At 40.4% G+C, this 25,617-nt stretch overlaps 2 protein-coding genes across 8 annotated transcripts in view; both read left to right on the top strand.

Moving 5' to 3' along the window:
* Positions 1 to 18,958, top strand: part of PIR (pirin) — a 111,088-nt gene extending 92,130 nt beyond the window's left edge. For 2 of the 6 annotated variants that reach the window (XM_082447257.1, XM_082447260.1), the window contains exons 8-10: positions 2,058 to 2,140; positions 9,908 to 9,974; positions 18,641 to 18,958. In XM_082447257.1, the coding sequence (XP_082303383.1) occupies positions 2,058 to 2,140; positions 9,908 to 9,974; positions 18,641 to 18,753 (263 nt within the window). In that variant the 3' untranslated portion in view covers positions 18,754 to 18,958. Of the gene's footprint in view, positions 1 to 2,057; positions 2,141 to 6,719; positions 6,760 to 8,652; positions 8,747 to 9,907; positions 9,977 to 18,640 lie in introns of those variants that run through there. The other 4 variants (XR_014258920.1, XR_014258921.1, XM_082447258.1 and 1 more) reach the window with 4 other exon arrangements.
* A 109-nt stretch (positions 18,959 to 19,067) lies between these two features.
* The window catches only part of VEGFD (vascular endothelial growth factor D), a 36,183-nt gene continuing 29,633 nt past the window's right edge, over positions 19,068 to 25,617 (top strand). The window contains exon 1 of one of the 2 annotated variants that reach the window (XM_082447242.1): positions 19,068 to 19,866. In XM_082447242.1, coding sequence (XP_082303368.1) covers positions 19,777 to 19,866 — 90 coding nt within the window. In that variant the 5' untranslated portion in view covers positions 19,068 to 19,776. The other variant, XM_082447243.1, reaches the window with a different exon arrangement.

The following is a 25,617-nucleotide window of genomic DNA, read 5'->3' as shown; positions in this document are numbered from 1 at the left end:
TTCAATGGTGTCATTAAAAGGTTAAAAGAACAAGTCTGAGATACGGTTCCATGTGTGCTTCTCTGATGACATTTGAAATAACATGATCCAGAAGCAGGTCTACTTTAAATTGTTAAGTAGTGATTAACATAAACTTATTTTGAGATCTTTAAAATGCTAATGTGATATGAAAATATCCGTGATTTCTACTGGAAACAAAATCATTGGTCTAGCTAATACTGCTGTGGTTTTCTGGCTGCAGTCATGACTGAAAGAAAGGCCACATTTTAGTTAGGTGTTCTTGAAAATAAAGATGTCATTTGTCTCCCATGCAAGTCCATGATTGCTCTGAATTCTATCCATGGACCCCTTGGGAACACATTGGCTCCAGGTTAAGAAGTCCTCTGTTAGAATCCTGTTTCACGTTTGCAAGCATCAGAATGAACCCTGCTGCTTCATGTAGGTTATCTCCAAAGTGGAGGTGAAAGGGAGGCCTTCTCTAGAAAATATGACTGTTTGAACTCCAGTCAGTATTCACAAAATTCACAAATTATGTTTATATGGTAATTCCTCAAGCTACTGTTTTCGCTTAAATAAGTGCTTCCATGTTGATTATTCAGCTTTAGCTGTATCATGTCAGGTGAATGCCCTTTTTTTTTATAGTCCAGAATGTCATGCAGACATCGTTACGGGCTTCTCAGCCTGCCTGCAGTCTTCTCTCTGTTGTCTGTGCACGTGTCTGGTTTTCAGTCAGCTGAAAGGCCCAGCCGCGTCCCACCTGCCACCTCCTGTGGCCGTTCAGGCCGCTGCATTATGCTGCTCCTAGGGAGAATCGTGTTCTTCGGCTCTTCTCTCTCCCATGGTTGCCCAATCTTTCTTTCTCAACTCCACCTCTCAAACCCATCCCTATCTTTCTGTGTCCACTCTCGCAGTTCAGACTGGAATTCATTTCCACTGAGACTGTTAGAATAAACTCCTAACAGGTCATCCTAACTTCAGTCTTGCCCTCTCCAATTTATTCTGTGCTCTGCTTTCAGTTATTTCTCCAAGACACAGATCTAACCATTTCCCACACACACCCTTTCCTCAGAGGTCCTCCATTTTATATGGATAAGCATGGCCTTCGTGTCTTCCCTTGACCTGAAGCAAGTGTGCATTGCCGTCATTCCTCCCAGAAGAATGTTCCAGCAATGATAGAAGGTTCACCCGGGCATGCCCTGCACATTGCCAGCCCCTCACCTTTGCACAGTCTGTCCTCTTGTCTAGAGCACCCTTCATCCTAGCGTTGCCTTTTATCGGTCTATCTGATCCTGCAGAGCTCTGCAGGCCCTGTTCTCTCTTTGAACTTTGTTTATTCCTTTCTTGTTGCCTTTAACACACAATTTCATTTGTATTATTTTTTCTGTTTCATCTGTGAGCCTTAATATAGAAGGGATGGAAATATATCCATCCTGAAACCTCCCCACTCCCGCAGCATTTAGCAGAGGGCCTTGTACATAGTTCCATAGCTGTTGTTCACTAGCTCTCCAACTTACCTATTTTCCAGTTGAATTAGTCTCTGTTTTATGAATATATGTTTAGTTTCTCTCAGTGAGATTTTGAGTTATTTGTATGTGAGGAATCGGCTTTGCACGTCTTTGCATTTTCTCACAGTGCTGGGCGGTTAGTTGTAGGTATTCAATAAATACTTGTTGAAAGGAATTAATGATGGAATTTACTAATTTTCCTAAGCATGCTTAAACCTTTTGAGGTTTATAATTGACCCAAGGAAACACTCTTATTAGCATGTAATGCCAAGGACTTTGCTTATTAATTAACCTATTAGGCATGACATTGAAAGTGTCAGTGGAAACATAATACAGGATTCACTTCCTTGTCCTTTTCTACATTGGAAAGCAGCCAGTTTCGGACTTTAATAATTGCAAATACCATCAACAAGAGATTTCAGGAGATTGCTAAGTTGGTTGTTTCTGAACTTGAAATTCACATTATGGTGCCCGTGCAGTTAACCAAGTTTGTAATTGTATGAGAAATGTACTACCATGAGGACTAAATTAAGTGGGTCATCTTTTTTGTAGGACCTGATGACACACAACAAAAAATAGAACCTCATCACACAGCCGTGCTGGGGGAAGGTGACAGTGTCCAGGTGGAGAATAAGGTTAAGTATTTAAAATCTTTAATTCTCTTTTTTTCCAAAAATTTTTTTGTATTTAAAAATTTTAATGTAATTTTTAAAGATTACTTTCCATTAACAGTTATTACAAAATATTGGCTATATTTCCTGTGTTGTATAATACACCTTTGAGCCTACCTCACACCCAGTGGTTTGTACCTCCTAATCCCTCACCCCTATATTGCCCCTCCCCCAGCACTGGTAACCACTAGTTGTTCTCTGTATCTGTGAGTCTGCTTCTTTTTTGTCACTAAGTTGTTGTATATTTTAGATTCCACATATAAGTGTTATCATACAGTATTTGTCTTTCTCTGACTTACTTCACTTAGCATAATGCCCTCCAAGTCCATCCATGTTGCTGCAAATGGCAAACTTTCGTTCTTCTTTATGGCTGAGTAATATTCCATTGTATATATGTACTGCATCTTCTTTATTCATTCATCTGTTGATGGACGCTTAGGTTGCTTTAATTTTCTTAACTTGTACTTTCTACTAGTTTCCAGGAAAATGCCGAAATCTCCTGTGTACGTGGAAAATTTTTTCTCTTCCTCCGGGAAAGAAACTATGCCACAAGTTTATCAACCCCTTTCATTAACTTCTGTTATTTCTACTGGTTTATTTTAAGGTTTTATCTACACTGATTCCTCATCTTTAGGAATCATTGGAAGTCCGTATTGTTTACCCCTAGAAATTTGAATCTGAAGGCAGCTCTTCCTTGTCTCTCACTTTTTCTTTCTTTATACAATTGATTGATTTTATCGTTCGCATAAGTGAAAATGGATCAGCCCTTTAGGGGTATAAATATAGATCTACACACATATTCCCATGGAGCCCTCTGAAAGTCAGCCCCATGTTGAACTGAGAGGAACATATGATCCGTTTCGTAGTCCTTTTGTGTTGAGTCCTTGCTTTTTAAGTAAAGTTTCTGATATTTTAGGAGTCCGAGGAGCTTTTTTTAATCCAGGTTGCCAGGTTTCTTCCTTGTGTTCCTTCCTTTATTCCCTTGGACTATTCGCTCACTGTCTTGTGAGCCTATTAAACCCATCTGGCCACTTTGTGACATTCTCATAAGGAGAATTGAAGAGATAGTTGTGCAGAAGCTCCTGCAGAGATGAATTTTGAAAAGTAGGGATGAAAACTATGTTGGCGTGCAGGTGGCTCGCAGAGGGGCCATCTGCCTGACTGCCAGCCCTCCGGCCCTGGTGTGGTAGAATGCAGTGGATGTGAGGAATGATTATATCTTAACCCACTTTGCTGACAGCTCCCCTACTGCCGCTTTAATCCTCTGCAACACCTCCAGGAGCAGTGAAGTAAGGCGAAGCAAAACCCCATGAGCTCCAGAGGAAATGCGTATCTCAGGGTCTGTGCTCACTATAATTAGGTCGAACTGTATGGAACTGCCACTTCTGACCTACAAAAATGGCGATTTCGTCTGTTTTCACCCAGTGCATGAAAGAGGCATGGAAGCTATATGTAGGCCAGACCCTACTGACAGCAGATTAGTCTGTGACATGATCTGGTTTAACTTGACAATCTCAGTCCTTCCTATACTATAGCAGAGGGCACACTACAGATGATAAGGATTTGGAAGCTGAAGCAGAGCACCAGCAAGAAGTGGTGAGGGGGTCCAGAAAGAGAGAGGCAGCAGGATGGAAAAGAGTTGACTGAAACCATCAGTTCCTTGGCCCCAGGGGCATGGTTCTGTTGTGTGCCCTTCTGTGATTTTGACTGTGTATAAGTGTAGCCTGAGCCATCAAGACGTTAGAAAGAGTTCGGTGAAAAAATTTATTCCAAAAAACTAACCTTTAAATGGGCACGTATCACGTACATCCGTGAAGGATAGAAAGTCCCCTTAGATACAACAGGAGGAGCCTGTGACGGTGTGAACCACTCACTAGCCACGTGACTTTGGACACAATTCTCAACCCCCCTGAGAGTTTCTGAGAGTTTCTTTTTCTGCAGAGTTGAAATAACAATGCTAACTGCGTGGGGCTGTCAGATGGACTGTGTGAGATGACGTAGGTCAGCGGTCTAGGCCACATCTAGCCCGGGGGTCAGTACTTTATGCCCAACAGGCTAGATTTAAACTTTTTCTAAAGGGTTATTGAACCCCGGCTACACCCATTCATTTCCGTTTGTCTGTGGATGCTTTCACACCACAGTGTAGAGCTACGTGGTTGCAACAGAGACTGGATGGCCCACAAAGCCTAAAATCTTTATTCCCTGGCTCTTTACAAGGACAAGTTTGCTAATCCCTGGTCTGGTGCATAGTGGGTGCCCAATGATGGTAGCTGGAAAGGTCACTGATCTAAACACCTGATGTGACAGGTAGTCATACCACGTACATGTTACCTAATGAGGATTTATACCTTAGGCCCCAAGGTTTAGGGCACATGAGTTTCTACAAAGGCCCTAAAGGACCCTAATTCACGCGGGCTCCAGGCCAGGGGTATCTTCACTTGGAACTAGACTTACCCTGAGGATTAAAGAAGGAAGCTGTGCCTTCCCAGTTCTCCCTTATTCCCATGTGCATGGAGTTGTGGGCAGGAATGAGGAGTTGATATGTAGTCCCCAGCTTCCCTCTGGCACTGCTCTCCCTGCCCTTTCTCTGCTTCTTACTCTGTGTCTTCACCATCATGCCTGTCTTCCTGGTGGCTCAGGAGCCTGGGCAGTTTCCTCCAGAATGGCCAGTCCTCCAGGGCAGGCGAGGAGGGCAGGGAAGAGTTGATGTATCGATAGATCCTATCTTTTCTCTCCCCAGGTTTCCCTGCTCCATTTTAGCATTTGACTCATCTTAGACCAGCGCATTTTAGGCTGCACGGACCCCTACCTTTTTCACTCAGAGTGTGGATTGTCTTTTGTGCCTGTATTCTGAAGTCTTCCATGGTGGGTAGCAACTGCAGGGGGCTTGGTTTATGCTGGATTGAAGAGTCTTTAAGCCAGACTCTCTGACTTCTTAGAGGAAGCCTAAACCCCAGCAGTGCCTTCAGGATGGCCTTAACTTTTTCATTGTTCTTAGAGATGGGGATCAACCCTGGGCTCCTCTGGACATTTAAGCCTGGACTGTAATGGTCACCCTGGAATAACCTCTGTCTCAAGCGTTAAAGCTCCCTGTGCTGCTTTGGCCCACAGTTGGTACCCTGGTTGCCAAGATGGCTCCATGGTCAGGAGCACAGGGATTTGATGTGGAGACTTGATCTCAGCTTAAAACTCCTGTTTATACTAGTGTCCTATTGAGAAAGTCTTAAGCCTCGTGGATTAGCAAATTTACTTGCAGTTTGTCAAGGTAGACAATCAGTTCCTCATTGACTGCCATCAAAACCATACTTGAGAATAAGGATACTCTTTAACTGGCACCATTCATGGGGAATTCATTAAACTAATACAGATTAATATTTGATTAAAATAAAGATCGAAAGACAACTAAAACACCCTTTTAAAGCTAGAGACAACTTTTTGCTGATGTGTAAAAATTCATAATAAAATAAACCATTAATCTTCAAAAACTGGTAACAGTTCACTGTTTTCTCTTTCAATTGGCCTAAGAAGTATAAACAGTGAAGTCTAGTAAGAACAATTACATGCAATTAAGTCCTGTTAAAGCTCAGTTTCTTTCTGATAACGTTTTCAGGTAATATTTCACCATAATAAATGTTCCTGATGCAGAAGTATGCCCTTAGTTTCCTTCTTGGAGTCCCACTGCCATCTCAAGCTTTGTATTTCTGATTAATCAAACAAACTCTGAGTACATACTTAGAGTGTAGAAGTTATCAACACCTTAAATAAATCCTAGTGCCTTCATCTGGGCTTCGATCATTTATTGTTGGTGTCAGTAGAACTCAAGACATATCTTGCCAGTATTTATGGAATAACAAAGAGCAATTTGTAAAAGTAAATTATTACGTAAACCCAGAAGGGCCTGACTCGAAACTAGGAACTCTGAGAATGTGTGCCAAAGTGAAAGACATGGTCTGGGCCCCAAGAGATCGTGAGTTTCAGTTGGGGCAACTGTCCATGAAGCAGTAAGTGAACTTCTGTTGCCTTTGTGTGAGGGTCTCTTCATCAGAACCTAACAGGGCACTGACTTAGATCCACACAGGGACTCATGATCTTAAACAAGTCTTTCTTTCTCTTTGCTTTGGCCTTATTTTCATCATTTGACACTGTACCCAAGGTCGCCATAGAGGAGGACTTTTCAAGATAGCAGCATTCGGGACTTGGAGCCACAAAAGCACTCTACTGAATATCCAGAAAGATGATCAGCTTTCACCGAAGAAGGCTAGTTAAGGGAGGAAAAAGGATGCACTTAAGAAAAAAGAAAAAGACCCAAAACATCTGGCTTAGGTTAGAGGAGAAGGGGCCAGGCAGAGGTTAATTTTGTAAAAAAAATCATTCAAAGAAGCTTGGACCAGCCTTCAGCTTTCTTTCTTTCTTTTTTTTTTTTTTAATTTTTATTGGAGTATAGTTGCTTTACAATGTTGAGTTAGTTTCAGGTGTACAGCAAAGTGAATCAGTTATACATATACTTATATCCAACTCTTTTTAAAATTCTTTTCCCATTTAGGTTACTACAGAGCACTGAGTAGAGTTCTCTGTGCTATACAGTAGGTTCTTATTTATCAGTTTTATACATAGTAGTGTATATATGTCAATCCCAATCTCCCAGTTCATCCCACCCCCCTTTCCCCCTTGGTATCCATACGTTTGTTCTCTATGTCTGTGTCTCTATTTCTGCTTTGCAAATAAGTTCATCTGTATCATTTTTCTAGATTCCACATATAAGCAATATTATACGATATTTGTTTTTCTGTTTCTGGCTTACTTCCAACCTTCAGCTTTCTGAAATGGAAAGCCCAACTCCCAAACAACTCAGTACCCAGCAGTTGAATCATTTTTCATTTCAGACCAAATGCAAGTGTCCTTTTATCCTACTGTCTGACTTATAAATGAAAGTCATCATTTGATTTGAGTAATATCAAAAGGAGCAAAACTTGTATTTTGAACACTATTATTATTCCAAACTGTGTAAACTGTAGGACACGTTTGTCACTCACAAAAGACGCATCTTATGAATTAAGAAACTTATATTCTGAGGAGTCGCAGAGCCGTGGCACAAGGAGGTAGGCCTTTCCTTTCCCCTTCTCTCGTGACCCCCGACCCTTTCTCCTCTGCCTCCTGACCCTAGAACTCAAGTGTGTATCCCCTCCAAAACCAAACACCTCGAAACACTTTTTAGTGATGTCTTCCCTCAGATTAAATTATAAATGATGTAGCACCAGCGATCAGAACTATTTTTCTAAGATACTTTTCTTGAATATGTCATTTGATTCGCGCTGAAATTCCACCTCTTCAAAGCCCTTAGGTAGAAACCTTCCCCTTTCTTGGGGACTACTGGGCTATTGCATAGTAGTGTGCACAGTTTAACTTACTCATAACACTGGGTCATCAGCATGTATATTAATTACTGTCCTGAGCTATAAAGTGTGACGATGTCTTTAGGGCCTGCTGGCTACTACAGTAAGTGGTCCTAGACTAATTTTTAAGCTTCTGTACCTGTTTTTCATAGTTTTTTTGGTGTGTGTTTAATTTCCATAATTGATGTTAAGCTGTCCATTTCCTTGTATTGCTGTATAGTAGTGCTTTCCTGTCTTCTAGCTTTGAATCTCATTGATCTGATAACCGCAAAGCTTAATTATTAACGTTGTGTATAATGTGAGAATAAGTGGAGATTGAGTGAGGGTCTGTACTAAGGTTAAAAGACTAAACTTTAGTGTATGGGGTTTATGACATCTGTTTTTAAAATTTGAATTAGCAGAAGCCTTTTTAGCTTACTCTTTGATTTTCAGCTGAGTTCACATTGGCATATTTTGACAGCAAATTGGGTTATGGATACATAAGGTGATGTGTAAATAAATACAGGCCTGGGAATGGTTAAACAGATGTTTTTTAAACATGAAGAAATGATTAAAGCATCCACTGGGTGGATGTACTAAATGCACAGCCCTGGGACTGTAGGGAGTAAATTAAGACTTTTGCAGAAACCATTCGACCCTAAATTCCCTTTTAATTGTTTAAAGTTAAGAGGCAGAAGGAGAAATAAATGTCGGTTCTGTAAGATACAAATATTTCTAACTACATGGAAGATTAAAAACTTCGTTCTTCATATGCTTCATGTTAATTGAATTCAGTGATAAATCTTCTGGTACTAGTAACATTATAATTATTTCTAATTAAAGAGCTTTGTATGAGTAGGAGCATATAATGTATTATCACATATTTATATTATCACAAGTGTGATGGGAGGTTCTTCTGCTGGTTTCTGTGGCATTACTGGGTCAGAGGACATCAGCGATAGGAGGGCTTGAAGTCATATTGTCAAAGTGCTCTCTAGAAGGATTACAGCACCCACTTAAAATCTCCCAAATGATGTATAGAAAAGTGTATCTTTCCCTGCATCCACACTAGCACTGGATTTAATAATTAATTTTTTTTTTCAGTTTCAGGGAAAAAAACCTAATCTTAATTCTGAACAAAAACTTTTAGAGACTTTAACACAATAGGACCCTTTTGGAGAGAAATTTACCTGAGCAGGTATCTCTGGGATTCTTTTTTAAATAAATTTATTTATTTTTTTGTTTATTTTTGGCTGCATTGGGTCTTCATTGCTGCGCGCAGGGTTTCTCTAGTTGTGGCGAGCAGGGGCTACTCTTCGTTGCAGTCCGCAGGCTTCTCACTGCGGTGGCTTCTCAGAGCACGGGCTCTAGGCACGCGGGCTTCAGTAGTTGTGGCACGTGGGCTCGGTAGTTGTGGCTCAGGGGCTCTAGAGCGCAGGCTCAGTAGTTGTGGCACATGGGCTTAGTTGCTCCGTGGCATGTGGGATCTTCCCAGACCAGGGCTCAAACCCGTGTCCCCTGCATTGGCAGGCAGATTTTTAACCACTGCGCCAGCAGGGAAGCCCCCTGGGATGTTTTTGTAAGGTTCCATTTTTTTTTTTTTTTTATAACTTTATTTATTTATTTATTTATTTTTGGCTGTGTTGGGTCTTCGTTTCTGCGCAAGGGCTTTCTCTAGTTGCAGCGAGGGGGGGCCACTCTTCATCGCGGTGTGCGGGCCTCTCACTATCGCGGCCCCTCCTGTTGCGGAGCACAGGCTCCAGACACGCAGGCTCAGTAGTTGTGGCTCACGGGCCCAGTTGCTCCGCGGCATGTGGGATCTTCCCAGACCAAGGCTCAAACCCGTGTCCCCTGCATTGGCAGGCAGACTCAACCACTGCGCCAACAGGGAAGCCCAAGGCTCCATTTAGTGCAACATTTCTGGGGCATATTTTACATTAATAGTAATAAATGTCAAAAGTAATAAAATGTTACTTTTGGATTTGCATAAATAATCTTCCCTTTTAAAAATTAAATTTTTAGCAGGAAATTTATAAGCTCTATTATAGGCCAAGTCAATTACATAGTTTGTCATAAAGATGTTTCTAGTTAAAGAAAAATCTTAATTTAAATTCTCCTTCTTTATTAGAGAAGGTTATTATTTTGGTGTTCGGGACATATTCTTGAGTTCTGATTGCTACTAAACATCTTAAAGAATAAGCACTTCCATATCGTGCGTTGCACAGAAAATATTTCTGGAATTTATCTTTAGAATTAGGGACATCATCCCTTTGGCCCGAGTGTCAACTTCAAATCATTCCTAATCAGACATTCAAAAATAAGGCTGATTATTGTTTGATGGTGTTTTTCTTGACTTTAGGATCCTGAGAGAAGCCACTTCGTCCTGATAGCTGGGGAGCCATTAAGAGAACCAGTTGTCCAACATGGTAAGCCCCAAATGATGGCGATTTCTTTGGTTGGTTTTCCTTTTCTTTGAAAGTACTGTACATATATAGGGTCACCGGGAAGAAAGCTGGATTTTTGTCCTCTCTCCATCTACAAAGTTGAGGATTTTGTTTCATTTCTCCATTGTGAAAGGAAAATATATACATGGTTTTCATTTCTACATTCATTCTCTTTCTTTTAAGGAAACATTTCTTGAGTATCTACCACATGTAGGACATTGAGGTTTGAACTGTGGGGAAAACAAAAATAGTGTTTTTTACATAGTGTCATAGGGAATTTCAACTTAAAAAAAGATTTTGTGGTCTACCGGGGACTTGAATATCGTTTTTATGTTTACCAAAAATAACAGTGATTTCTTTCTTTCTTTTTTTTTTTTTTTTGGCCGCGCTGCACTACTTGCAGGATTTTAGTTCCCTGACCAGGGATTGAACCCAGGCCCACGGCAGTGAGAGCACCGAGTCCTAACCACTGGACTGCCAGGGAATTCCCATAAATAACAGTGATTTCAATACTGTCCTTGTAGTCTATTGTATTTTTAGTGAAAAATGGGGACCTCTTAGGAATATTTCTTTGGAAGTTTCTAAAATATTTGAGTCACTCTTAGTTTATTTTAAAAAACAAATAGAGGGACTTCCCTGGTGGTCCAGTGGTTAGGACTCGGTGCTTTCATTGTCATGGCCCCGAGTTCAATCCCTGGTCGGGGAACTAAGATCCCGGAAGCTGCATGGCACAGCCAAAAAAATAAAAGAAAAAAACCCAAAGATATAAAACAGGTAAACAACAAGGTCTTACTGTATAGCACAGCGAACTATATTCAATATTCTATAATAGACCATAATGGAAAAGAATATACATGTATGTATGTATATATATATGTATAACTGAATCACTTTGCTGTACAGCAGAATTAACACAACATTGTAAATCAACTATACGTCAATAAAAACAAAACAATAGAGATAACTGTACTTGGAGGCAGAAAATCCTGGAATAAGGACTCATAATAGTCACTTCAATTCTTTGTCTTGACTTCCTCAAAATACTGTTGTTTGATTGAATGAGGAACATCTAAAAGCACCTAGAACCCAACCTGTTACTTAGATAAATGCTACAAAACATAGTGTATGTCCGCTTATCTGATTATTAAATTTAACATGCATTAAAATCCCATTACACTACCTTGCCTTGCTTACAGGTATGCACAGTGATTTCAGAAAAAAAACCCCGGCTGATCATAAATTTAAAGAACACTGATTATTTTTATTTTATTTATTTATTATTTTTAATAGAACTTTATTGGAGTATAATTGCTTCACAATACCGTATTAGTTTCTGTTGCACAACAAAGTGAATCAGCCGTATGCATACCTGTGTCCCCATATCCCCTCCCTCTTGCGTCTCCCTCCCACCCTCCCCATCCCACCCCTCTAGGTCATCACAAAGCACCGAGCTGATCTCCCTGTGCTATGCTGCTGCTTCCCACCAACCATTTTACATTCGGTAGTGTATATATGTCGATGCTACTCTCACTTCGCCCCAGCTTCCCCCTCCCACCCGTGTCCTCAAGTCCATTCTCTATGTCTAAATCTTTATCCCTGCCCTGCAACTAGGTTCTTCAGTACCATTTTTTTTTTTTTTAGATTCCATATATATGTGTAAGCATACGGTATTTGTTTTTCTCTTTCTGACTTATTTCACTCTGTATGACAGACTCTATGTCCATCCACCTCACTACAAATAACTCAATTTCGTTTCTTTTTATGGCTGAGAAATATTCCATTGTATATATGTGCCACATCTTCTTTATCCATTCATCTGTTGATGGACACTTAGGTTGCTTCCATGTCCTGGCTATTGTAAATAGTGCTGCAATGAACATTGTGGTGCATGTCTCTTTTTGAATTATGGTTTTCTCAGGGTATATGCCCAGTAGTGGGATTGCTGGGTCATATGGCAGTTCTATTTTTAGTTTTTTAAGGAACCTCCATACTGTTTTCCATAGTGGTTGTATCAATTTACACTCCCACCAACAGTGCAAGAGGGTTCCCTTTTCTCCACAGCCTTTCCAGCATTTATTGTTTCTAGCTTTTTTGATAATGGCCATTCTGACCGGCGTGAGGTGATACCTCATTGTAGTTTTGATTTGCATTTCTCTAATAATTAGTGGTGCTGAGCATCTTTTCATGTGCCTCTTGGCCATCTGTATGTCTTCCTTGGTGAAATGTCTATTGAGGTCTTCCACCCATTTTTTAACTGGATTATTTGTTTTTTTGGTATAGAGCTCCATGAGCTGTTTGTACATTTTGGAGATTAACCCTTTGTCTGTTGTTTCATTTGCAAATATTTTCTCCCATTCTGAGGGGTGTCTTTTTGTCTTGTTTATGGTTCCCTTTGCTGTGCAAAAGCTTTTAAGTTTAATTAAGTCCCATTTGCTTATTTTTGTTTTTATTTCTGTTACTCCAGGAGGTGGGTCAAAAAAGATCTTGCTATGGTTTATGTCAAAGAGTGGTTTTCCTAGGTTTTCCTCTAAAAGTTTTATAGTGTCTGGTCTTATATTTAAGTCTCTAATCCATTTGGAGTTTATTTTTGTGTATGGTGTTAGGTACTGTTCTGATTTCATTCTTTTACATGTAGCTGTCCAGTTTTCCCAGCACCAGTTATTGAAGAGGTTGTCTTTTCTCCATTGTATGTTCTTGCCTCCTTTGTTGTAAATTAGGTGACCATATGTGCATGGGTTTATATCTGGGCATTCTATCCTGTACCACTGATCTATATTTCTGTTTTTGTGCCAGTACCATACTGTCTTGACTACTGTACCTTTGTGGTATAGTTTGAAGTTGGGGAGCCTGATTCCTCCAGCTCCGTTTTTCTTTCTCAAGATTGCTTTGGCTATTCGGGGTCTTTTGTGTTTCCATACGAATTGTAAGATTTTTTGTTCTAATTCTGTGAAGAATGCCATTGGTAGTTTCATAAGGATTGCATTGAATCTGTAGATTGCTTTGGGTAGTATAGTCATTTTCACAATATTGATTCTTCCAATCCAAGAACATGGTATATTTCTCCATCTGTTTATGTCATCTTTGATTTCTTTCATCAGTGTTTTATAGTTTTCTGAGTACAAGTCTTTCGCCTCCTTAGGCAGGTTTATTCTTAGGTATTTTATTCTTTTTGTTGCAGTGGTAAATGGGAGTGTTTCTTTAATTTCTTTTTCTGTTTTTTCATTGTTGGTGTATAGGAATGCCAGCGATTTCTGTGCATTAATTTTGTATCCTGCAACCTTACCAAATTCATTGATTAGTTCTAGTAGTTTTCTGGTGGCATCTTTAGGATTTTCTATGTAGAATATCATGTCATTGGCAAATAGTGACAGTTTTACTTCTTCTTTTCCAATTTGTATTCCTTTTATTTCTTTTTCTTCTCTGACTGCCGTGGCTAGGACTTCCAAAACTATGTTGAATAAGAGTGGTGAGAGTGGACATCCTTGTCTTTTTCCTGATCCTAGTGGAGATGCTTTCAGTTTTTCACCATTGAGTATGATGCTTGCTGTGGGTTTGTCATATATGACCTTTATTATATTGAGGTAGGTTCCCTCTATGCCCATTTTCTGGAGAGTTTTTTTTATCATAAATCGGTGTTGAATTTTGTCACAAGCTTTTTCTGCATCTATTGAGATGATCATATGGTTTTTATTCCTTAATTTGTTAATGTTTTGTATCACATTGATTGATTTGCATCTATTGAAGAATCCTTGCATCCCTGGGATAAATCCCACTTGTTCATGGTGTATGATCCTTTTAATGTGCTGTTGGATCCTGTTTGCTAGTATTTTGTTCAGGATTTTTGCATCTATGTTCATCAGTGATATTGGTGTATAATTTTCTTTTTTTGTGATATCTTTTTCTGGTTTTGGTATCAGGGTGACAGTGGCTTCATAGAATGAATTTGGGAGTGTTCTTCCCTCTGCAATTTTTTGGAAGAGTTTGAGAAGGATGGGTGTTTGCTCTTCTCTAAATGTTTGATAGAATTCACCTGTGAAGCCAACTGGTCCTGGACTTTTGTTTGTTGGAAGATTTTTAATTACTGTTTCAATTTCATTACTTGTGATAGGTCTGTTTATATTTTCTAATTCTTCCTGGTTCAGTCTTAGAAAATTGTACCTTCCAAGAATTTGTCGATTGCTTCGTGGTTGTCCATTTTATTGGCATATAGTTGTTTGTAGTAGTCTCTTATAATCCTTTGTATTTCTGCAGTGTCAGTTGTGATTTCTCCTTTTTCATTTCTAATTTTATTGATTTGTGTCCTCTTCCTTTTCTTCTTGGTGAGTCTTGCTACGGGTTTATCAATTTTGTTTATCTTCTCAAAGAACCAGCTTTTAGTCTTATTGATCTTTGCTATTATTTTCTTCATTTCTGTTTCATTTTTTTCTGCTCTGATCTTTATGATTTATTTCCTTCTACTGCGTTTGGGTTTTCTTTGTTCATTTTTTTTTTTTTAGTTGTACCGTTTAATTAATTAATTAATTTAACATCTTTATTGGAGTATAGTTGCTTTACAGTGGTGTGTTAGTTTCTGCTTTATAACAAAGTGAATCAGCTATACATATACATATGTTCTTTTTCCTCTAGTTGTTTTAAGTGTAGGGTTAGGTTGTTTATTTGAGATTTTTCTTGTTTCTTGAGGTAGGATTGTACTGCTCTAAACTTCCCTCTTAGAACTGCTTTTGCTGTGTCCCATAGGTTTTGGGTCGTCGTGTTTTTGTTGTCATTTGTTTCTATGTATTTTTTAATTTCTTCTTTGATTTCTTCAGTGATCTCTTGGTTATTTAGTAGCACACTGTTTAGCCTCCATGTATTTGTGTTTTTTACAGTTTTTTATCCTGTAGTTGATTTCCATTCTCATAGCGTTGTGGTCAGAAAACATGCTTGATACGATTTCAGTTTTCTTAAATTTTCCGAGGCTTGATTTGTGACCCAAGGTGTGATCTGTCCTGGAGAATGCTCCATGTGCACTTGAGAAGAAAGTGTAATCTGCTGTTTTTGGATGGAATGTCCTATAAATATCAATTAAATCTATCTGGTCTATAGAACACTGATTATTTTTAAAATAGTCTTTTTTGTTTTATTAGTAGCTTAAGGGAAAAGCATTAAATTATACTCCACCTAGCCCATAGCGTTTGACTCCATTTTGCAGACTTCTGATTTCCACTCCAAAGGTTCATAGTTCTCATTTTCTTTCGGTTGAAGAGCCCTGAAATAGTTTGTTCTTCTGGAAGAAGCCTGCAGACAGATTGAGTAGGGTCATCATCTTTATTAATAGCAGCTAGAATTTAGGTGGGAAAAAGATGTGTGGGATGGAAACCTTTTCAGTTAAGCGATGTCCTCTGCATCAGTGATGAAAACCAAGACTCCACCTACAATAGGCGACATTCATCCCCTGTGAATCTTCTCCCAGAGGCTTAGAACTTGCGGACACTGGGTGTGCTAGCACACACAAATTTGGATTAACCAGACAACATAGAGATGGCCCCTGAAACCTCAGCTAATGAGAGGCAAAGCATTCTGCTTGTTTGTTTTATTTATTTATTTTATTTTGCTAACTTTTTCAAACCCAGACGTTTAAGTTTTTCTTTTACCTGTGCATGTTTGAAGACTACCACAGCCATCTCTCGACTATTTGGGAACCAGTACTAGTTGTTGAGGAAAACGGAATCCAGATGTTCCACTTACTTACATAACAGATACCTCGGTAGCATTTACTGTCTACTAGGATTGGTCAGAGTGCTTTCCAAATGTTAATTCATTTAAGCTTAAAAACAGCCTGACAAGGTAGGTACTCTCATCCCCACTTCATGGATGAGGAAGCGGAGGTGCAGAGGTTCGTTGGCCACATAGCTGGATTCACACTCAGGCTGTCTGGTTTCTGACCACCCTGCCCTTCCGCCTCTCACCGTGCCCGCTTGCCCCTTGCTCTGCCCTGTGGCTTCTCTGCTGGGAAGTAATTGTTAGTGGTGGAGCTGGGATTTGAACCCTAGTCTCCTAAACCCTTGTCTTGTGCTCTCTCCACTATAGGAAGTTTCTACACAATGAGAGATTCAACTCACACCATTTTTATTACAGGAGAGGGAGGGAGTTTAAAGCTTTAATTAGAGAAGGGATGAAAAGTGTAGTTTAAAAGAGGATTTGTGGGATTATTGATAACTAGCAAATAATTTTCTTGTTCAATTAAGAAACACGCTTTCTGGGGGAAGTAATGTACAGCATGGTGACGATAGTCAATAACACTGTAGTGCATATTTGAAAGTTGCTAAGAGAATAGATCTTAAAAGTCCTCATCACAAGAAAAAAGATTCTGTAATTGTGTATGGTGACAGATGTTAACTAGACTTACTGTGGTGATCATTTCCCAATATATACAAATACAAAATCATTATGTTGTACACCGGAAACTAATATAATGCTGTATGTCAGTTATACCTCAATTTCAAAAAAAAATTAATTAATTTAGTTATATATTACCCCCCACCCCAAAAAAAAAGAACAGAAGAAAAACAAAAACATACACTTTCTGGTTTCAGTTTTCTTCTTCTTCTTGAGGATTTGAGGAGATGAGCTTCCTCACCGTGGCTTTGGAGGGCTCACACTTCCAACGCTCCCCGTGTTTCTCAAGGTGGTCCATGGGCCAGCAGCATTGGCTTCACTGGAGAGATAGTTAGAAGTGCAGAGTTTCAGACCCCACTCCAGACCTCCTGACTCAGAATATGCATTTTAATAAGATTCCCACGTGATTTATGTGCACATTATGATTTGAGAATCACAGCAGAATACCCCAGAGAAGTGTCAAGATGGAAGCCCGGAAGTGTACTGTTTGTACAGAAAGTAATTGAGGGAGGGGAGGGGTGCTCCGCAAGTCTCATCTATAGCAAAATTATGACGTGCAGGAAGTCAGTCCTTGGCCCAGTACCTGCTCTCGTTTTCTCTGTTCCATCTCCCTTTCCTCTCTGCGTCCTTTAAAAAGGTGGCTTTTCCAGGATGCCCTCTTGGATTTACTATTTTTTTTGCATATGAGGGCTCTCTCATTCTTTCCTACCTAGTACAGTCCACATCTCCATCTCCAGGTGAAATTTCTCTTTTGAGCCCCAGACCCCTGTTTCCAACAATGTACCGAGCACCTCTGCCAGGAAGCTATCTGATTGTCTCCAGCGCCTTCATGTCAGAATATCCAGGACTGACTTCCTTGCTCTACCCACAGCTTCCTGTGTCTTGTGTCTCAGTTACCCTTAAACAATTCCATCATCAAAGCATGTGATACTGGGTCTTCCTTCTCAAGCGCTAAAGTGAGTGCCGAATCTGTGCTGATATGCCAACAGTAGTTAAGAAGTTTGCCTGTGTTATTCCAAGTTTTAAGTTATATTTTAACCCAGGTCTCTCAGAGAAAGCCTCTTAGAGGAAGCACTTCGTAAAAGGTTCCTGACGGCACCTCTGAAGACTGGGGGAAGAAATATACTGACCGAATGGACAAATCTGTCAACCGCTTTCAAGACACTGCCAATGCCATATAAGAGCTGGCCTCGTTTATCCAACAGGTGGATGCTCCTACAGTACGTGAAGAGAGGGAAGAGACACACATTTTGCCTCCTGGTCGATCAGGGGAGGACTTCTTCTACACTTTTAGCAAAAGACAAGTTCAGACCTAGGAATTAGACTGTGACCATGGGCCAAATCTGTCCACTGCATGTTTTTGTAAATGAAGTTTTATTGGAACACAGCCATCCCTAGTCACTTCTATATTGTCTGTGGCTGCTTTTGCGCTTCAGTAGAAGAGTTGAGTAGTTGAGACAGACACCGTTTGACCCACAAAATCTAAAATATATACTGTCTGGCCTTTTACAGGAAAAGTGCACTGACCCCTAGAGAATCCAAAATGTGATGCTTTCTTGACTTGAAATTTTTATAATCTCCTTTTTATTGTCAGTGAGATGCTACTAATGGTCAAAAATGACTTAGACCCCTCATGCAAGGACACAGCCTCATATACTGTGGAGATACCAACACTGACGAGATTTGCCAATTTTAAAAATCAGATCAGTTAAATTCTTGACATCAGCCAATGCTAGTGCAACTGACAACTACAGTAAATCTTAAAAGTTCTCATCACAAGAAAAAAAACTTCTGTACCTATGTATAGTGACAGATGTTAACTAGACCTATTGTGACGATCATTCCCCAATATATACAAATATTGAATCATTATATTGTTCACCTGAAACGAATATAATGTTATACGTCATTTATACCTCAATAAAAAAATAAAGATAAAAAGAACTAACAGCTACAAAAATGGTTGTAATAGAACCAAACCTAAGAATGTTTTGAATAAAGAGATTGCCATTGCTGATGACAGCGTGCAATGGATGAGTGAGATACAATTGCATTTGTTTATCTGAAGTTTGGTCTTTATAATCATACACAATCGTAGTCAAGAAACTTGTATTACAGTCCTCGGAGATTGGATGCTGCAAAAATAACCTGCTGTTCAGATATGCCTGAGTTTGTTTCACATTAAGAACTACAGAAATACATACCATTTTCGTGGTAGAAGAAAATATTCTCGTCACCCAGAACTTTCTGAATGTTTCTTTCTGCTCTAGGTCCATTTGTGATGAACACAGATGAAGAGATTTCTCAGGCCATTCTTGATTTCAGAAATGCGAAAAACGGCTTTGAAAGAGCCAAAACCTGGAAATCAAAGATTGGAAACTAGTGACAAGCACAAGGGCAGGTCTGGCTGCCTTCTAGAATTTTGCCCTTTGTGGCATCCACCCGTTCAATGCATCTAATTTCCAAAGCTGACTTCGCCAGTGCTTCTAAAGAATTCCACACTCAAGTGATGACATGTTTTCTACAGCAATGTCTGTGAGATATTCCCTGGCCCAAGCAAATAAACCTAATTGTTTCTTCTTTAAAAATCAGTGTTCTTCATTTCAATCTAAGTTACTTCTGTTAAAAAAATTATTTTGTGTATATTTTCCTTTTCATGGGCATGTGGATATTTTGTCGTCTTTGTGCCTGTGTGTTTTTTAAAGTACGTTTGATTACTTTCTGTGTGTCACTGATGGAGGTGCGTGAGCATCTGAGGTCTCTTTCTGAGCAACGCAATTTCGATGCCTATGTGCTGGGGTTTCATGTTACAGGTTATCTGCGTGGGTAAAGTAACAGCAGTTCTGAGCGTTTCAGTCAGTTTTCAGAACTGCCCTGCTATTGGTAGGGACACGACAGGATTACGGCCAAGACTTCCCTGCTTTTTCTGCCAAAATCTGTGTCAGATTTAAGACACATGCTCCTGCAAGCTTCAATGAGGGTTGTGAAAAAAGTTTGAATCCACAACTGGGTCCCAGCCTTCTGTAGCTGCAAACATTGGTGGCCAAACCACCTCCTTCTAAAACAACTTGAACCTGGGGCATAGTGGGGGAAGATTTTTTTTTTTTAGTTTGCTGGAAATGAAATGGATTTAGAGGCTTTCTCATTTCAAGTAGAAGACATGTCCACTTCCTGATTATTTTTGGAGCATGTGAACATTTAAACTTTTTTTCATTTCTCTCCCCCCCCATAAGATTGTGCAGAAACGTACCTTGACTAATTGATTTTGATCACAACTGATTATTTGTTTTTCCCTGTGAACTCCTGGGGTTTCGAACTTTCCTTCTGGAGAATGCCTTTTGAACCAGTTTGCTCTAGCTGCCTGAGGTCAACTGCTTGGTAATCAGTGGATATTAGAATATTCAAAATGTACAGGCAGTGGGCAGTGGTGAATATTTTCATGATGTCTTCTCTGCAGTTGGTGCAGGGCTCCAGTTATGAACATGGACCAGTGAAGGTAGGTGGGCTCAATTTTTCATGTGATGCAGATTTTTAAGTTGGCTTATACAGAGGATGTTCTTTCTTTGCCGCCACTATTTTTGAGACAATATAAAGATGCAGAACACTCCTCGTAGTGGGCAGGATATATTCTGTACTTGTTAATGAGTATTCTGTTTCTTAGGCTTACTAAGATTCTTGCCATGAGTTTTTCAAAACGCTGGGGGTGGGGGCTTTTGGAGATGTAATAGGACATGAAAGTTTCCCCTCAACTGTATGTGCAGATGGCACAGTGATTTTTTTTATTTGAAACATATTGATTTACAATGTTGTGTTACTTTCTGCTGTACCACAGTGATTTTCTCATGAAGCATTGACTTGTTTTTATGACACATAACTTTGTGGGCTGTTTATTTTCAGGTCATCTGTGAGCTTGAGCAAACGTTCCTTTATTTAGTTAGTTTAGTTAGTTAATTTCTTCTGTAAATCGAAAACTGCCATGCTTTCTACAGATGTTTTCTATCTGGTTTTCCAAATTACCCATTGCCACCATCTAGAAAAATCTTTTCTCTGAAGTCGTTTTGGTCCTTTGCTTTTTGAAACGTGTGTAAAACTCAACCATAATCAAATCTTTGATTCTATGAGCAAGCATCAGATAGAGCCCAATGAACTGAGAGTAATGAAAAAAAATTAACTGGTATGTTACTGACTGAGCACTATTTCGCCCAGTTTTATTGTATTTCATAGACTATACTGTTTTTCTCAGCTTTTGATTTTGAAAATGATTCAGATATAATTGTTTTGACTGAAGTGGTGCTAAATCATTATTGATTTTGGAATTTCTGGCCGTGAACAATCAAAGTGGACTTGAGTTTTTGTAGCTGTCGTTAGGAAATGCATTTTCAACAAGGGTGATATCGCCCCCAACAGGGGAAAATTGGTCCTTGGGGGTGAAAACGTCTTACTCTTATGTATAAAGCACAGATGTACTTACACTACAGAAGGAGATACACAGTATTTCTGCGAAGGTTGAACTCTGTGTTAGGGGTAGAGAGTCACCTTGCCCAGCAAGCGACACCTTTCTAACTTTCCAAATTCCAAACGGACACGAGAGAGATCACCGTCGTTCAGCTCCACTTCATTGCCAACAGCCTGGATGTGGGATCTCAATGCCAGATCGCAGGTAAAAGGGAATCTCATTTTGAGCCTAGGGGACAGGAGGAAAAAAATCAGACTTGTTTGAAGTAAGTAAGGCTTTTCAGGCTGTTCAGCTGTTTTTAAGTCCACCCAACCCCTGGCTCAATTAAATCTTTCCGATGCGAAGGAAAGGCGTGCGTACAGTTAAACAGAAGTTCGGGCGTAGTTAGGAGTGGGTGGTGAGGGCTAAGGAGGTATATCATATTGGTTATTATACATTTTCTTTTCCCCCGTAACTTTCTCTTAAGAGAAAAATCCAAGAAGAAATGTGTTTCTTAATGTTAATGTACTTCTTGTTTAAATCAAAATTGAGTGTGAAAGCATATTCAAGATGGTAATAGTTTGGACACTGGGATATGAATGTATTTTGTGCTTTTTGAGATAAAAATGTTTCATTTATTATAAGATGTGTCCAGGGTCCTCCTTGGTGGTAGGTCCGTGAGCGTGTTCTTCTCTCCACCCTCCCCTCTTCTAACCACCTCTTTTCCCAAAAGGATGGCAACGATGCCAATTCTATCGCTAGGTTGCCCTTCCCCTACAGTGGTCACTTTCTAGCCTTGAACATTCTCCTGTTTTTTCAGCTTAGACTAGCAGTGCCTCTAGTACAGTTACACGAGTCTGTGAACATTTTTTTTTCTGCAGTAACCATGCAAAAGGCTACCAATACCCTGCACAATTGCTCTCAATGCCATTTGAGTGTAAGGCATCCTGATTTCATTAGTCTTGCCAGCTGTACTTAGGACAGCTGTTTGGGGTCAGTAGTGCATGGAATTTGTGAACTGAGATAAATCTGTTGGAAAATCTCAACTCAAATCTACTGTGCATACTGTTTAGCTGCTAAGTTTTTCAATCTAAGCAGAATGTGTTTTCTTCTAGAAATAAGATTAACCCAGTGCCTCTTTCTGGCTCACTAGTATAATCAGATTAACCACCTAGATATGGGATTTATTTCTGTGTCTGTTTTCTCCAGCTTTTATATATGTTGGGGTAGTCATATACAGTTGCACAGAGCGTGCACTGCACAACTCTAGGATGCTCCATGCACATAGTCTCACGTCTGTATGTGACAGCCCTGAGTACAATAGTGTAGACATTCTGGGCATTTGATAAATAAATACCTGCAACCTCACTGTCCTGTTGTTCACATTGACCTTCTGGCCAGCACTGTTTCTGGTGTATTTGATAAGCATTGCTTGTCACCAGGAATCTTGGCACCCCCTTAAGTCACTAGGGGAAGCCATCACCATAAATCTTTTGAAAGTCACTGATGTAGACATACCAGGAGAGTGACAAAGGATTAATTCCGGGTCCTGGTAGGTTTGCCCCACTCTTCTCTGACGGAATTTGTTTCCTTCTTCCCCACACGACCTTTTAGCCCTCTCTTTCATAACTTCACTGGTGGAAGACTATTGCTGAGTGGTGGAGTCATTCAAACTCGGCCAGAGACTGGAATAAGTCCAAGATCCACAGGAATGTGGGACACCTCTAAGTATCATGAGAAGCCACATGGCTCACGAGACTTCATAACCTTTGTGTCACTTGCCTTCTCCTGAAATTGTCTCTAAAGGGGATTGAATAACAAGGACTAAGATGCACCTTCCATATTTAATTCCAGGAAGCAGACCCGCCCCCACTGCTCTCCCTACGGTCGTGCACAGGGAAGTCCATTGACTTCGTTGCTAGTCAGATGGCCCAACGAGCTCGTGCCCACTTTCATATCAGGCACCATCCTTGGCACAAAATACATTTGAAATGTTTTCCATTAATTTCTTCTTCATTTATGGCCTTATAGGTAAATGTGTTGCATTACGTGCTTCTGTACACAGATCTTTTCTATCCTTAACTGGTGGTTGAAGCTTTTATATCACTTTAGCCTATTATTGCTATTCAGGATACAGTAGGACCCTCTGTATCTTATAGCTTGAATATAGTACTTCCTTGTATGACTTATTTTTTAATTTACAACCCCTGATTTGGGGAATTCCCTGGAGGTCCAGTGGTTAGGACTCCACGCTCTCACTGCCCAAGGCCCAGGTTCACTCCCTGGTCAGGGAACTAAGATCTCACAGGCCGCATGGTGTGGCCAAAAAAAACAACCACCTGATTTGGACTTGGCGGATTAGCCTTTAGTATAGACCCCTAAAAGCTCTAGAAAAAAAATCACATTAAAGCTGCATGTTGAGCAAGTTTCATTAAGGAACTGCTCTTCGGACAGTCTTATAAAGACAATTTATGGAATGAAAATGCAGTATTTGGACACACGGATGTTTCCATGTAGAATGTAACGTAGGACCATCTGGAACTCCCAGGCACCTTTATCATTACCACAGTAGCCTAGAGGTACTAGAGGAAGAGGGACACAAGTGACAGTAAATTGTTTCTGAGCACATTTCTAAGCTCAGCTCTTTCCCACCACTTGAGATTAACAGAGAGGGCGGGAAACTATCCACAATTGGGAAAATGATTGAGATGAGGTGAGATGAGACATTTCTTTTTTTTTTTAACTTTTTATTTTATATTGGAGAATAGATGATTAACAATGTTGTGTTAGTTTCAGGTGTACAGCAAAGTGATTCAGTTATACATATACATATATCTATTCTTTTTCAAATTCTTTTCCCACTTAGGTCATTACATAATATTGAACAGAGTTCACTGTGCTATACAGTAGGTCCTTGTTGGTTATCTATTTTAAACATAGCAGTATGTACATGTCAATCCCAGTCTCCGTATTTCTTCTTAGGTTGCTTTTATGGTGGGAAGTCCCCTTTTTTAAAAATTTATATAAATTTATTTATTTAATTTATTTATTTTTGGCTGCATTGGGTCTTCGTTGCTGTGCGCGGGCTTTCTCTGGTTGTGGCGAGCGGGGGCTACTTTTCATTGCGGTGCAGTGGCTTCTCTTGTTGCGGAGCGCGGGCTCTAGGCGTGCAGGCTTCAGTAGTTGTGTCTCGTGGGCTCTAGAGCGCAGGCTCAGTAGTTGTGGTGTGTGGGCTTAGTTGCTCCGCGGCATGTGGGATCTTCCCGGACCAGGGCTCGAACCTGTGTCCCCTGCATTGGCAGGCGGATTCTTAACCACTGCGCCACCAGGGAAGTCCAGAAGTCCTCTTTTCTCTCTGTCTTACCACTAGATCTTATAGTCTGTACCAAGATACTAGGACATTATAAAGCAAAGCCACTCTGAGGCCCCCCTGCATCATGAAAGTCTTGACTGGTTGTGATGTCCTGTTCCTAAAGGCTCTCCCTTGCCTCTCCTTAGCACTTCCCAACATGTGACAATTCATTTGTTTATTTATTGAGCACATACTGTGTCGGATGCAGCAGGAAATAAGGCAGTGTTTCAACTCTCATGGAACTCATATTCCACGTGTGGCGGGTGAAAAGTGCCATGAAGAGAATCAAGAAGGGGGCGGAGACACAGAGGGATGGGTGGGGGGGAGACCTCTCTGATTCCGTTTCCTTTGTGCAGAGCCCTGGAGGAAGTGAGGGAGGCAGAGGCCACTTTTTGCAGTGGCCGTGCGGAGGGGCCGGTGTGGCTGCAGTAGGGAGAGCGGAGGCCAGAGCCGCACTTCCGGAGTTTGGAGAAGTAGCCAGGGCAGATCACGTAGAGTGTGGCTGCGTTCCAGGAAAACTTCATGCACACTGAAATTTGAATTGTGCATCATTTTCATGCATCACGAAATAGTCTTCTTTCCATTTGTTGCAACCATTTAAAATTGTAGGAAGGATTTCTTAGACCACAGACCATATAAAAAGAGGCCGCGGGCTGGATTTGGCCCACAGGTCAAAGTTGGCCAACCCTGATCTGTATCATTACACTATTTTATCCTATTCATGGGACGTATCAGTACCTGACATTTTTTATTTGCTTGTGTATATATAGGTTTATTGCTTTGTCACCCTCGACTAGCATGAAAGCTTTTTGAGGACAGGGACTTTTCGTTGTCTTGTTTACTTCAGCTTCCCAATCACCTAGTGCAAAGGTGGAATAGAATGGATACTAAAAAAGTATTTGTTACTGACTGATGGGCTAGGCATCTAGGCTTTGAGATACCCAGGCAGTATATTCACCCTGTGCTATTTTCCTGTGGAGATTAGAGAGGATTTGGCTGGAGGTATCAAAGAATCCTGCAGTATTTTTTCAGCCATAAGCTATCCTAGAAGGTGTTTACTTCTAGGAGCCAGTTATAGAAGGAAGTCACCTTAGCCCATTTTTTCCAGCTTGGTGGTCACAGAAAGAGATGGCAAAGCAGCATCTGGCCACACAGCAGATATGGATAAAACTTGGACACCTGGATGATTTCCTTCATCTTTGAGATCCTTGGAAAGTGCTGTGTTTTCATCCTGCACCACGTGATTTGTGAAGATGTGGTAAATTATGGCAGAGTACTCTGGGCAGACGCTCAATCAGTCAGGCTAGGCCAGGATCTGCTGTGATAACAAACACACTCCATATGTCTTGGCGGCTCCTGAACAACAGAAGGTGTAGTTATTGCCTGTACCACGTGACCCTCCTGGTTTGTCCAGGGTGAGCTCCACATCAGGATGAAGCTGGCTGGGCATCCCCATCTTG

This window comes from Balaenoptera physalus, assembly GCF_965194825.1.
Source record: "Balaenoptera physalus genome assembly, chromosome: X".
NCBI lineage: Eukaryota > Metazoa > Chordata > Mammalia > Artiodactyla > Balaenopteridae > Balaenoptera > Balaenoptera physalus.
Note: the sequence above shows the minus strand (reverse complement) of the source record. Positions and strands in the feature narration are given on the sequence as shown.